The following is a 13643-nucleotide window of genomic DNA, read 5'->3' as shown; positions in this document are numbered from 1 at the left end:
CTTTCATAAGGCAGACATCCATTTAAAAAAGAAACAGAAAACAAAGCATTTATCTCCTGCCCCCAAAGACCTTCAGAGTGATTGGCAGAATTTTACTCAGGACCTGTTTAAAGCTCTTATGGCTCTGAAACCACCTCAGGGGGTCTGTGTTCCAGCTTCTCCTTGGCTGCCTTCTCCTTCCAAAAGGGTTAGAGATCAGAATTTCCAGATGAAGAGGTAGATTCTGATGAGAACTCTTTGGCCTTTTCCACACTGATTCTGTCTCCTTTAGATTATGGCTGTGAGGTGGAGGAATCCACCAGTCCAGACTCTCCTGTTGAAGAGATCTCTTTTGGGGATACCATTGTAAAGATGATGGTGTATTTCAAATGGGATTTCTGTCAGGTGTCTGTGCAAAAGATATGCTATAAGCTCCTTCAGATGGATTCCCCTAGACCCTCTGCTGTACCTCCTGTTTTGCCTGCCTTTTTGAATGCCTTTTCCTCTGCTTCACAAGCTGCAGATTCCCAACCCCCTGCCCCTAAGAAACCTGACCATTTCTGTAAGGTGCCAGAGGACTGCAGACATTTATACAAGTGTCCTTCTGCTGATCCCTCTGTAGTTTCTGTGGCTACTGATAAGCATTTGAAACTACTTTCCTCCACTAAATTTCTTCCCTCTGACAAGGACAGTAGAACTAGGGAAAGACTGGGCACGAAGGTATACACTTGTGCTGTCATTGCCTTCAAGGCCATTAATTGTTAGACTCGCATGACCAAGTGTGTCTTGGCCCTGCTTTCTCAGACTTGACAACCTTTTAGCTGACCTTCCTGAGGTTAAGACTTCTGCCTCGTCTCTGTTATGGGCTTCCTGTCAGATAGCTAGACACTCCGTTAAGTGCAGTTATGATGCAGCAAATGCTTCTTCCAGAGCTACAGCTTCTGGTTCTGTGCTGAGGGAGATATTCATGGCTATGCCTTCAACCTTTGCCTGATGACATTCAGGCTAAGCTGATGGATGCTGCTCTGAATAAGTGCTTGTTTGGTACTGCTGCTGCAGATTTGTTCAAGTCCCTACAGGAAAAAGGTAAGGAGTTGCAGGATCTGAAACATGCTTTTGTTTCTCTTGTTCCCAAGTTTCAAAGGAGTTATCCTTCTAAGTCCGCATCTGTTTGTAGGTATTCTGCCTAGTACATGCTGCAGACATTCCAAAGATCAGCAAAGACCCAAAATTCACACAAGACCTCCTGACTTCTCTGGGATTGACTCTAAACCTCAAGAAATACAGCCTGGCCCATCCAAACAGTCTTTCTGGGAGTTCTCCTGGACTCTTCCCTCTAGAGGGGGGTCACCTATTTAACCAGTTACTTCCTACAGATACAGGAAAATCGGAGCATCACTGCCAGGAATTTCCTGAGAGCACTGGGGTTCATGGCATCCTGTATTCTCATGGTACCCCTTTTCCAGGCTGCACATGAGGAAGTTGCAGTGGTACCTGAAGAGCATCTGTCACTGGACACCTAAATTCCCTTTAACTTGCCTCGAGCAGGAGTTCACCTGGTGGGCACAGCCTTGTGCCCAAAATCAGGGCCTACCTTTCAGATTCTTGGCCCAGGGCCAAATACCACAGATGCCTCGGAGGTCCATACCTAATGCCTCCAAAACTCAAAGATTATGGCCAACTCAACACAGGAGACGGCACACAAATTAGAAAAAACTCATGGCAGTACAAAACAGTTTACTGACTTTCAAGAACAAATGGGACCCAGGGGTCATAGTGATACAAACAGACAATACCACAGTCATGTGGTACATAAGCAGGCAAGGAGGCACGCATACCTCTACCCCTGTGTTGTCTAGCCATGCAAATATGGGAGACAGCACAATCCCTGAACCTGCACGTCCTGACACAATACCTGCCAGGCAGAAGGAATACCCTGCCAGACCCCCTCAGCAAGAATCTGACAGACCCCCACAAATGGTGTCTCCATACAGAAATTTTCCGTACATTAGCAAAGCAATGGGGGCTACCCCAGGTGGACATGTTTGCCAGCAAGGACAATGCTCACCTGTTCTTGACAAACCTCTTTATTTATGCCTTCCCACCTTTACCCTGTTGCCCTCTAGTGCTTCTGAAAGATCAAGGGAGGGCCCAGCCCATTTTTTATTTTGACTGACTGGCCCACCAGTACCCACCCCTCTCCTCCTCAAGCTCACCAATCTGGTGCCAGAAGGACCGGCTTCAGCCTAAGTCTGTTAACATTCCTAACATACCAGAGTACCTGGCCAACCTAGTGAAGAAAGGTCTCTTATTCCTCCATCAAGAGACATGCCTCAGCTCTCGCTGCCCACATTCCTAGTCATCCTCCAGTTTATCCTCACCCTTTGCTGAAACAATTCCTTAGGGGAGTTATTCACATTAGGGCCCCCAGGAGAAAACCTTCCCCTCCTTCGGACCTCAACTTTATCCTAGAAAAGTTAACTTTGCTTCCTTTTGAGCCTGCAGCCTCTACCACCTTAAAGTTTCTGACCTGGAAAACAGCCCTACTACTGGCTGTCACTTCGGCCAGGAGGGTCTCAGAGTTGCAGGCCCTAATGGCAGTGGAGCCTTTCATTATCTTCTATAAAGACATGGTCTCCCTCCGAACTAATCCTTCCTTCATGCCTAATGTGGTTACTAATGTGTATATGAATCAGGCCTTTCATCTGCGTACCTTCTTTCCCAACCCTCAAAACAGAGGGGAAAGATTACTGCACTCGCTGGATGTACATAGGATGCTACACTTCTACCTGGACAGGACTAAATCTTTGAGGAATACAGATCAGCTTTTCATTAGTTTTGCCCCAGGCTTGGAAGGAAAACCAGTTTCTAAGCGGATTTCACAGTGCATCTTTTTCTGTTATAGCCAACGTGCCAAAAAAACTCTTGACTTGATCAGGTCATACACTACTAGGGCCACAGCTACTTCTACAGCATTCCTCAAAGGAGTTCCCACTAAGGACATCTTGGAAGCAGCCACATGTTTTTTGTGCATACCTTCACTAGGCACTACCATCTGGCAACCTTTTCCAAGTCTAGAGCAGTTGTTGCATCTGCAATCCTGCAGGGAATCCTTTCCTCTCCTTAATCTCTTTCCACCCTCTCGAAAGCTATGGGAAACTTCCCAACAGTCAGGACTGCAACAGAAAATAGTAGTTATGTACACTTACCATAAATGTAGATGTTAGAGTATATTCACTGTTGCAGATTTTTTTCCCTCCTACCTACCCTTCTCAGGCTACTAGATAGGTTCTGCAATCGGCTAAGGGCCCTACACCTCCCAACCCTGCTTTGGGTCCACTCTACCTTGGTCCACCTTAGGTACACGTGGGGCTTCATTGGAGCCACACTAACTGGATCCTTCAAGGCTGCACTGGGGACTCCTAAGCGAGTCAAGAAAATAATGAAATGATGACGCAGGCTGGCTCCCTTTATACCCGAGTGTACTGACGTTGTTAAGGGTGTCCATCAGCCTGGGAGGCAAAAACAGTCACAACTGCGACAGTGAATACACTCTTAACGTCTATGTTTATGGTAAGTGTACACAACTGTACTTTTCCTGTCTGTCTACCTCAGGCCTTCCTTGTTTCTCTAGGTATCAAACATGCTTACCTCCACATTCCTTTTCATCCCCTTTTCAGGAAGTTTTTACATTTCTCTGTTGCTTCCTTGCATTTTCAGTTCTCTGCTTTGTCCTTTGACCTTTCTACTATCCCAAGGGTATTCACCAGATGCCTAGCACCTGTGATTGCTTTTTGCAGATTTCAAGGGATTCAGGTTTTCCCCTATCTGGATGATGACCTGTTCCAGGCATCCTCACCAGATGTTTTGTTGCAAAATCTCCATATAGCCATTTCTCTTCTGCAAGGCCTGGGGTTCACTATAAATTTCAAAAAGTTTTATCTGACCTCCTCAGGACCATGTGTTCCTGGGGTGCAGGATACAGACATTGCCTGTACTGGCATCCATGCCTCTTCCAAAGGTTCGGGCACTTGTGTACTTCCAGAATCATCTCCTGTCCTCCATTACTGCCAGGGAATATTTGACAGTCTTGGGGCCTATGGCATCCAGCATTCCCATGCTCCTTCTAGCCAAACTGCAGATGAGGAAGCTCCAATGGTTCCTAAAATCAGTGTGGCAACAGCATACGCACCGTGTAGATTTTCTAGTTCCTCTGCTACCTTGCCTAAACAAAGGAATTGCAGTGGTGGATTCAGCAACTTCCCCTAAATCCGGGCCTTCCTATTCATCCACCACTCCCAGTTCAGTTGTTGTTCACAGATGCTTCAGATGTGGGATGGGGTGTAGCCTTTGGCTTTCTCAAGGTTCAGGGTGTTTGATCTCTTGTTCAACAGAAGAGCGCATCAACATGAGAGAGAGGAAGGCATTTTCTGATGGTTTTGCAAACTTTTCATCCTGTCCTCTTCCCAGGATCTTTCAATGTGTTCACAGACAACACCACAGTCGTTTGGTAGGTGAACAAGCAGGGTGGGAAGAAGTCTTACCTCTTTTGTCGGTTGCCACTCCTGGTTTGGGATCTTGCAGTGAAACATCAGCTGACACTTCAAGCAGTGTTCATTCCTCAACTCAAAATTCAGTGGCAGACACTGAGCAAATCCTTGACTCAATCCCACGAATGGATGCTTCACAGGGATGTATTTCTGGACATTGTCCACCAGTTGAGTACTCCTCAAGTAGATCTATTTGCCTTCCCCATGAACAAACAGCTTTCACAGTTTCGTGCCACAGTCAAAAATCCCTTAGTGTGCAATGTGGATGCATTCTCATTTTCATGGAAGTGGCTGTTTATGTATGCCTTATCACCTCTTCCTCCTATTCTTAAAGTCCTGTCCAAGATTCAAAAGGGTTCTCCAAAAATCTTGCTGGTGACTCCCTTTTGGCCACAGCAGCATTGCTTTCCCTCTTTTCCTCCACCTAGCTAAGGGCCATCTCCACGAGTTACCTCACAGGGTGGACTTACTCACACAAGACAAGAGATCTCTCATCCATCCTTACTTGTCTGCTTTTCAGCTAACTGTATGGGTGACAGGATTTTGATTCCACAGACACCTTTTTTTCTGAGGATGTGCTTAGGGTCCTGCAGGAGGCCAGGAAGCCCAATGCAAGGAAATCCTAGTTATCCAAATGAAAGAGGTTTTCTGTTCGGTGTCATTCAGGAAACCTAGATCCACTTTTTCTGGATGTTTCTGTGGTTCTGTCTTATTTATGTGAATTGCTCAATGTTGTTTTGGCCTACTCTTCGTTTAAGGCTCATTTATCAGTTCTTTCTACTCGTCTGCCTTTATCTCCTCCTTTAGCTTCTATATTTGAAGCCAGATAGTTTCTTAAAAGTGTTCTTCATATTAAACCTTCCAGGAAGCCTGTTACCCCTCCCTGGGATCTTAATTTTGTCTTGGAGAAATTAACTCAGGCTCCATTTGAGCCTGCTGCCTCCACTTCCTTGCAACATTGTTCCTGGAAAACTGTTCGTTTGGTCATTACTTCTGCCAGACTAGTGTCTTGAGCTTCAGTCTTATGGCTTGCCTCCCTTTTCTTAAGAATAGTGTGGCCCTGCATACTAATCCTTCCTTTAGACCTAAGGTGGTAAATGAGTTGTCCTTAAATCAGTCTATTCAATTGCCTACCTTTTTCCGTTCTTCACAGTCTTCTAGTGAGAGGGTTGTTAACACCTTATATGTGCATAGTCAACTCTGCTTTTACTTGGATAAGACTAAGACTATTAGAAAGTCTGAGCTTTTTTTTCTTTTCACCCTAACTCTTTAGGGGGTGGTTGTTTTGTTTCTTCTTGGGTTTCTAAAGCTGCTTCTTTTTGTTATGTTCATTATGGTAAAAGCCTTCCTCATTCTCTTGAGGCTTATTCCACCAGAGCTGTTGCTTCCTGTGGTGCTTTTTTTCAAGGCATTAGACACTAACGCTATCCTTGAAGCAGCAACTTGGACGTCTGTGCATACTTTCACCAGTCATTGCAAGCTGGATGCAATGTCTAGAACTAGGGCTGGTTTTTCAAGGGCTATTTTGCATGGGTTCGTTGAGAGGTCTTCTGGTCCTTCCTCCTCCCTTGGTTCTTCTTAAGCTTTGGACCATTCCCATGTGTTAAGAATACTGCAGAAGTGAATGGAAGGACATATAGTACAGTTGTGTAAAATCTTAACACAACGCTAGATGTCCTTCTCCTCACTGCTGCAGTATTCACTCCATCCATCCCTCTGTCCCCCTGGTACCTTTTCTTTCTTCAGGATGTATTGCTTGTGTCTTCCATCCTTGGACTGGCATTCCTGCTGGGGTTCTCAGTTCTGAGGAGGGTACGTCCAGACTTCCCTTTTATGCTGCCCCACACTACATGAGGAGTGTACTAGTTTTTTTTCAAACATCTTTATTAAATTATTACATATGACATAGGCAATCTTGCATTTATATAAATGAAAAACAAGCATTGACACCACTTTATTTGCAAACATTATGCATCACAGACATTGAACAACTGTTGTTGCAAACATAATACATCACTTATAATCTAACCAGTCATTGTCAGTTAAGCATGATGCAGCTCATTCAGTTCTTGCCTTCTTTTAAACCTTGTTCCTTGTCTGCATGTATTGTTCCCACAATTACCATTTTTTTTCTTTGTAGTTTGCTCCTTCCCTTTTCTACAGGATCACAATTCCAGTTGTTTCATCTCTGTTACTGTACTCACTACTTCTAGTAGAGTTGGTTTAGACTTTGATTTCCATTTTCCAGTAATTGCTTTTTTTGGCAGCCACCATAATTAGACGCAGCAAGGCTTTACTATATCTAGGCAATTCCGAATCTGTATCATAGCTCAAAAAAAAAATCATCTCCCTAGTCAATCCAATCTTCTCACCCAGGATCCCCAACTGAGAAGTCCGCCAGGGAATCCTTAGTCTACCAACTCACTGCATTCTGAAAAACATGTTCCCAAACACCTCTTTCTTTCCCGGCACACCTCCAGCATTTGCTATCCACTTGAGGAAAAATTCTTTGGAGTCTACTTGGGGGTATAAAACTAACTATGCAAACACTTCCAGGCAAAGATCCTAAATCTTCTAGACTGTTGCATATTTGGGAGATGTACCTATATCACCCATTGTCTGTGTGAGTTGCTTATCCAGTCTCTCACACCAACCCTTTCTAAGCTTCTCTGATTGTTTCCTATAGTTATCTCCTATTTTTTTCTCTTTGCCTATACTCTGGTATCAGTCATTGATGGGGAAGGCAATGTCTAAACTGCAGTCCAAATAAATTCTTGGTATCTTCCCATTCTATTACCTTTCCCTTTCTCATTATTTGCTGCCAGTACCTTGGTTCCTTTGCCAGTTTTCTCCAATAAATTCCAGCCCCCTCTTGTGTATTATCTGTATCCCTAACTACAGTCATCTCTATTGGCAGAATCTCTTTTCTCCATTCTTGTGCTGATTCAGTTCTTAAAATACTCCTGCTATTTTATGAATGTAATATTCTGTATGATTGTTCTCCGTGAGAGTCTGCATCCAAAATCCCAGTCTCTCCTCCTTTCTTGAGCTTCCCCCATATCATCATCATCCCTTTCCACTTTGAATTATAGTTTTCTGCTTGTGCTATGTATAAGAGCCTTAACTGTGTTGCTGTAAAATACCCCCTCAAATTGGGTAGTCCTAGTCCATCTGCTTCTTTTGGAAGAATCAGCTTATCCCACTTGACCCTTGCCATCTTCCCCTCCCAGATAAAATCCTTCAGCTCTTTTTCAGTTGCTATCCACAGCTTCTCCTGTGGTTGAAGTATGCCTGACCTGTGTTTAGGATTAAAGGGACTAAAAACATTTTATTTACTTGTATCTTACTATCCATATAACAAATGCTCTAGTTTCTCAATTTTTGTATCATCTTCTGTTAGTCTCTTCCCACATATCTGTAGTTGCCCCAACAGAGCCATTTCTAATTTCCTAAGTACTTCATTTTATCATGTCTCCATATATATATATATATATATATATATATATATATATATATATATATATTATTGGACCAATATTTTATCATGTCTCCATATATATATATATATATATATATATATATATATATATATATATATATATATTATTGGACCAATTCATGTGCGGATACATAATTTACCACTATCGTCTTTGTTTTAGCTTCATTAATTATGTATCCTGAAAAGATTTGAAACTGTCTTAAATGTTCCACAAAACTGTGATGTCCTTCTCTGGTTTTGTCATGTATAAAATAATGTCATCAGCAAGTAGAGGCAACTTTTCTTGACTGCCATACCAATTATGTCCTTGAATTTCTGTTTCCCTTATTTTCTTTGCCAATGTTTCTAAATATAATGCAAACAGCAAAGGGAAAAGAGGACACCCCTGCCTGGGGTGAGGAATGTACTAGTGACGTATGGCATACCCTACGGCAACCTAAAGGCTTTGGTGTACTGGCCGAACATCTGGTCACCTTGCGGGTTATATCCCATATGTTAAGAATACTGCAGCAGTGAAGAGAAGGGTGTCTACCATTGTGGTAAGATTTTATACAACTGTACTTTCAAGGTAAGTCTTTGTTGATCTTTCACTAACACTTCTGTACTGCTTTGGTTCTCCAGCAGTTAACACCAGATTAGATGCTATTTGGAACCCTAAGAGTTAAAAAGGAATTGAACATACAAGGGTTCTGTTCCATAGGAATAAACACACACAAAATATACCTCTTAATAGAATATGATAACAAAGTGTTAGTGCGATGCAGCACACAGAGTAGCAAGATGTATATGTTGTCACTGTCCCATTGAATCTACATCAAAGGTGGTGATATAGAATCAAAAAGTTGGTAGCTAGAAAAGTAAATCGTGCAGCTCAAAGGTTGAGGCTGTTCTGAAGTTCATCACTTGCACATGATGATTGCTTTACTGTAAAGCAGAAGAATGACAATTTGAATTACTTTATAAAAACTTTCCCAGATAAAATTAGTAAGTAGTGTTTTAATATTAGCAGTCATACCCCAGCTTCAGATTTTGTATGAGCAGCCAGATGCAGCAAGGTTTTGCCTGAGTGGTAACTGTTTCATGACTGTCAGACCTCTTGGATGCTCGTGTTTACCACATTTGTTTCTCAGTTCAGTTCATGTACTTGATTTGCATCATTACTTGCCCAATGCTGTGTGCGATGGGAAATGAATCAGGACCGCTTAAAGTAAATACTAAATTTGCTGGTACTATTGCTTTCAGATTAAATTGTATTGCACAAGTAACAGAAAGCCATTGCACTACCTCAGACCTGTCCACTTCAGTTTTCACTTCTTGAATTGCAGGTGTGACTGTTTTATAGAATTAATTGGTATGTGGGAAGCAGAGTGGGAGCCATATTGCTTTTATGCATTAATGGAGTGCTTTGCTGTATCAAGGCACTTAACCAGTTTGCTTTTCTTGAATTGCCTTAACCCTGCCTCAACTTATCCTCTGAATTCAGAGATCGATAACGTAACCAATTACATTTGTGTGGTACCCCTGAAGGAGCTGGGCTTGGGTCTGGGTGAGGACGAAATGCTGGATGAGCAGGTGTATAAGCTCACAGATGGTTATAGTCTGCCAGCGCTGAAGGTAAGTTACAGTACCACAATCGAAAACTAATCAGGATGTTGACTCATGAAATGTTTTATGTCTGACTCATGTTTATTTTGAACATCCGCTAAGTTTAAATGTGGTTTGCAGCTTGTTTGTATGTATGTATATATTTATTTAATTAATTAAATAATTAAATTAATTAAGTATAGCTCTATCACATTAAATTACACAGTAATATTGTGAAGTAAGCATAACATGCATCTTAGCTGCCTTTAGAATTAGTCTCTTTCAGTCACAGTTGTTTGGCAGCTCATGAGGAGGGCTGCATCTTAGAATGCCATGGTCCTGCATTTACTCATCTCGGTTGGTTTAAGATATTACCTTTTGTCACTTTAGAGTACTTCAGTTGCTGAGCTGATATGTGATGCCTCAGAGATTTACATTTGGGAAATCCTCTGTTACTGCTTTGTTTATTAGTTTTACTGCATTACATTTTACATGCTGTTATATCTCCCTTTGAAAAGGTTGGAATCTACTCAACACACAAAGTTGCATTCTGGATAGTCTCATTTTACTGAACCAATTAAAAAATGTCAGTGAAGTCAATGAATGAACAAAATCGAAAAACAGTTTCATTAAAAAGTCACATGCACAAAAAAAATCCTGTACCCACCATTTTTCTAGTTAATTATTTTTCCTTTGCATTTGAGTACTGCAAATGTGATGTGTGTGTGTGTCTTTTAATCTGTAAGATGTTTGTCTTTTCCTCAGTGTTGGGCAATGGATTAAGGTTATATTGGTGGTGCAATAAGTTTGCTCCCCCTTTGCAAATAGTGTTTTTTTGTGTGTGTTTTCAGTTTAGTTTCTTTCAGTGGTATTTATACTCTGATTGTGTTGCACTAAAAGTCACTTCCTTGAAATGATGTGAACCCTCTCTGGTCAGGTGTTTGTGACCTTCGCAAGCATCTTCTGTCATGAATACCACCTGGGATTTATCATCATCATGAAAAGATCACATGGTTTGGTAAAAAGTAGGACCGTTACTAAATGACTTGTCTAGGATTACAATCAGTCCTAGAACTACAAGTGCAGTCTTTGAAACTGAAAAATTGTGTGGTTATGGGAAAGTAAACACAAAGTCTAAAATTGCTGTATCGTGGAGAGTTTTCTAAGAGGTACAGCAATCTTGAAGTTAGTATATTGAGTAGTGGAGGTGTATGGGGTAGTGCAGGGGGATTCCATTCTGCAAAACATGTAAAATAGTGGCTTTTGTTGTTAGCCGTTGTCAGGAATTGCGTTTTGTTTTTCATATTTTTGGGAGTCTGACTAGTCTCAAACTTCAAGCAGGACACACTTTTATAGTTATTTTCTTATGTCAAACAGTAGTCATGTATGTTTGCATTTCACCATTTGTTGTTTTCTTGAAGCTGCAGATTACTTTGACATCTCCCATTTCAGCCATGCACCCCTCATGCAGTGAAGTACTTTTGTGGGATACTAAAGTTATGTACTCACCGTAACATTCCATCTGTATTGTCAATTTTTCATCTCTCCTCACATATGGGTCCGGATCTGACTTGGCCTTTAGCAAGCTCAGGGCAACCAAAAAGCTCTTGGATACCTCCCCTTACCCACAGTGCATCTTTCCCCATTATCTCAGATCTTCTTTGCTATAATTATATGCATAGGAAAAGGGAAATTTCAGTATTTCATGCACTTTAGAGACCATTTCTGGAGTATAAAGAAAACCAACCCTATCCTTTAGAATCTTTTCCCATTTAACTAAGAAACCCATAGAAGGGGGTTGTCTGTGAACATCCAACAAATGTAATACGTTTGCCCTTATTACAAATATTAGGGGGAAAAACGGCAAATGTATAGTATGATTAGTATTTGTTTGAGAAACAACTTTGGGCAAGAAAGAGGGGTTGGTACGCGCACCGTATGAAAAGCCAAATATGGGAGCTGGGAAGATAGCGCCTGAATTTCTGTCTATCTCGCCGATGTGATAGCCACCAAAAAGATAGTTTTCCATGAAAGGAACTTAGTATCATAAGATGCTGTGGGTTCAAAGGGTGGTTGAACTATCAGAGGTAGAACCAGATTTAGATGCCAAGGGGGAGAAGTATCCTTCTGGGTAGTTTCAACAACATGGCTCCTTTTAAGAAGGCTTTGCAAAGTTTGTGGGAAATTAAAGTGGTGTATCCCAGTGTGAAAATTTTAAATGGCTGCTAACTTTACCTTAATAGTAGATGCTGCAGCTCCATTTTTGAAAAGATGGGATAGAAATTCCAGAATTAAGTGAATGGGAGCCATGTTGGTATCCATATTGTGTTGCTGTGCCCAGATTACAAACCTCTTCCATGTACTCATTTATAGTTTTTGATTGGATGACTTATGGGAGGATATTAGAATAAGATGGGCCGGGGAGGAGAATATAGGATGTTCTTCGTGTTTCACTGTTGCAGTCATCACACTTGGATTGTCTGCCTGCAGGTAGGCCTCAGCACGAATACCAGAGTCTTGGGATTTCTGCGTCGGATGCTGTCGCCTCTTCCATGATGTCAGGGGTATAAAACATGTAGCCGACGCCATTACATCAGCTTTTCTTGCCGTGCGGGAGCCTGAAGCATAAGCAGTTCACAAGTGCCAGTCGGCCGCTACCTGAAATTTTCATTTTTCGAGTTTCATGCTTGAAGTTTTCTAAAGCTAAGTACCCCATTGGGGATCCTTTTTTCTTGCTCTATCCGATGTCAGAAAAAGTTAGCAATTGTCTTGCCTGTGGAAAGCAAATACCTCACAGGGATTTTCATTCTTACTGCGTCTGTTTAGGCCCAGACCTTGACGTTCCTCGCTGTCAGTTTTGTGCCCTGTTCAACGCCCGAACTATTCGTCGTCAGGCTATCTTTGTCGCTAAATTCGTTCACTGTCGTTCTCTGTATTCCAAAATGGCTTCGATAAGCCATCCGACTACCGATCTTCCAAAAAACGTAAGGGTAAAGACAGACCGCCTAGGTCCAAAACTGCTGACAATGCTTCCATTAAGCTAGTCGCCAGTCTGCCGGTACTCAGTGAGGTGCTTTCGCAGCCCCTGATACCCGCTTCTACATATTCGCAGGCCTCTGCTAAGACGCATTCGGAGTCTGGTATGCTGCGAGATGCCTCTTCGACTACGGAACCTGTGGATGTCTCTACCTTGGATGGGTCCGGAGCTGCTGTGCAGGCACTGGCTTCTGAGGGTGTATTCAGACCTACTGATGTTCGTATTAAACAGACTACTTCATTTCTTACTAAAACTACCGAATTTCTCAGGCCCAGGGTTCGCACTACGCCTAGGAAACAGACTACCAAAGTGCATTCTCAAGCTCCCACACCACAGAAACAAATGCTTAGAATGGCTGAAGACATCATTACTTTAATTAGGGGAAGCCAGCCTTCCCCCTCTAAAAGAGAGAGAATTGATTTTCCTTTTGATTCCACAGACAATGAATCCAATGACTCTGACCCCTCTGATTACCAGGACATACTTTGAGGATTCGGATGCAGAGGATTCTATTCCCTCTGACTGCCCCAGAGGACTTTTCTTTCTGTGAAACCTTGCATATACCCTAAGAGAGTATATCTGCTGGGAATGCCAGGACTACCCACAGTCCAAAAAGAGACTCAGGGAATTCTTAAGATTTGCCTCAGCACAGGCCTCTAGCTATACCACTTGCCCTGGATATTGTAGATGTCTTCATGGAATCCAGTCTTACCACTGATACTTTACCCACCAGCTCCTAGAAAGCCTGATAGGTACTACAGAGTACCTGACTCTCACAAATTTCTCTTTAAAAATCCCACTGCTATCCTGAGACCATTTCCCAGGGACCTAAAGGTATTAAGGCTACTACAGCCAAAAACCCTACCCCTTCGGACAGGGATTCTAGTGCTTTAGACAGATGGGGTAAGAAGGTATGTACCTCTGCAACTCTTGCCGTCAGGGCTTTAAATTGCCAGTTTCACATGTTGAAGTACCAGCAGCATATTATGGAACT

At 42.3% G+C, this 13643-nt stretch overlaps 1 protein-coding gene across 1 annotated transcript in view; it reads left to right on the top strand.

Annotated features, from left to right (window-relative positions):
- The window catches only part of VEZT (vezatin, adherens junctions transmembrane protein), a gene marked incomplete in the record, with an annotated part of 850549 nt that overhangs the window by 538108 nt on the left and 298798 nt on the right, over positions 1–13643 (top strand). The window contains 1 exon segment of the mRNA XM_044087638.1: positions 9495–9642. Coding sequence (XP_043943573.1) covers positions 9495–9642 — 148 coding nt within the window.

Source organism: Protopterus annectens, chromosome 11.part0, assembly GCF_019279795.1.
Source record: "Protopterus annectens isolate FY-2018-M chromosome 11.part0, PAN1.0, whole genome shotgun sequence".
Taxonomy (NCBI): Eukaryota; Metazoa; Chordata; order Ceratodontiformes; family Protopteridae; genus Protopterus; species Protopterus annectens.
This window is presented reverse-complemented; position numbering and strand designations above follow the sequence as displayed.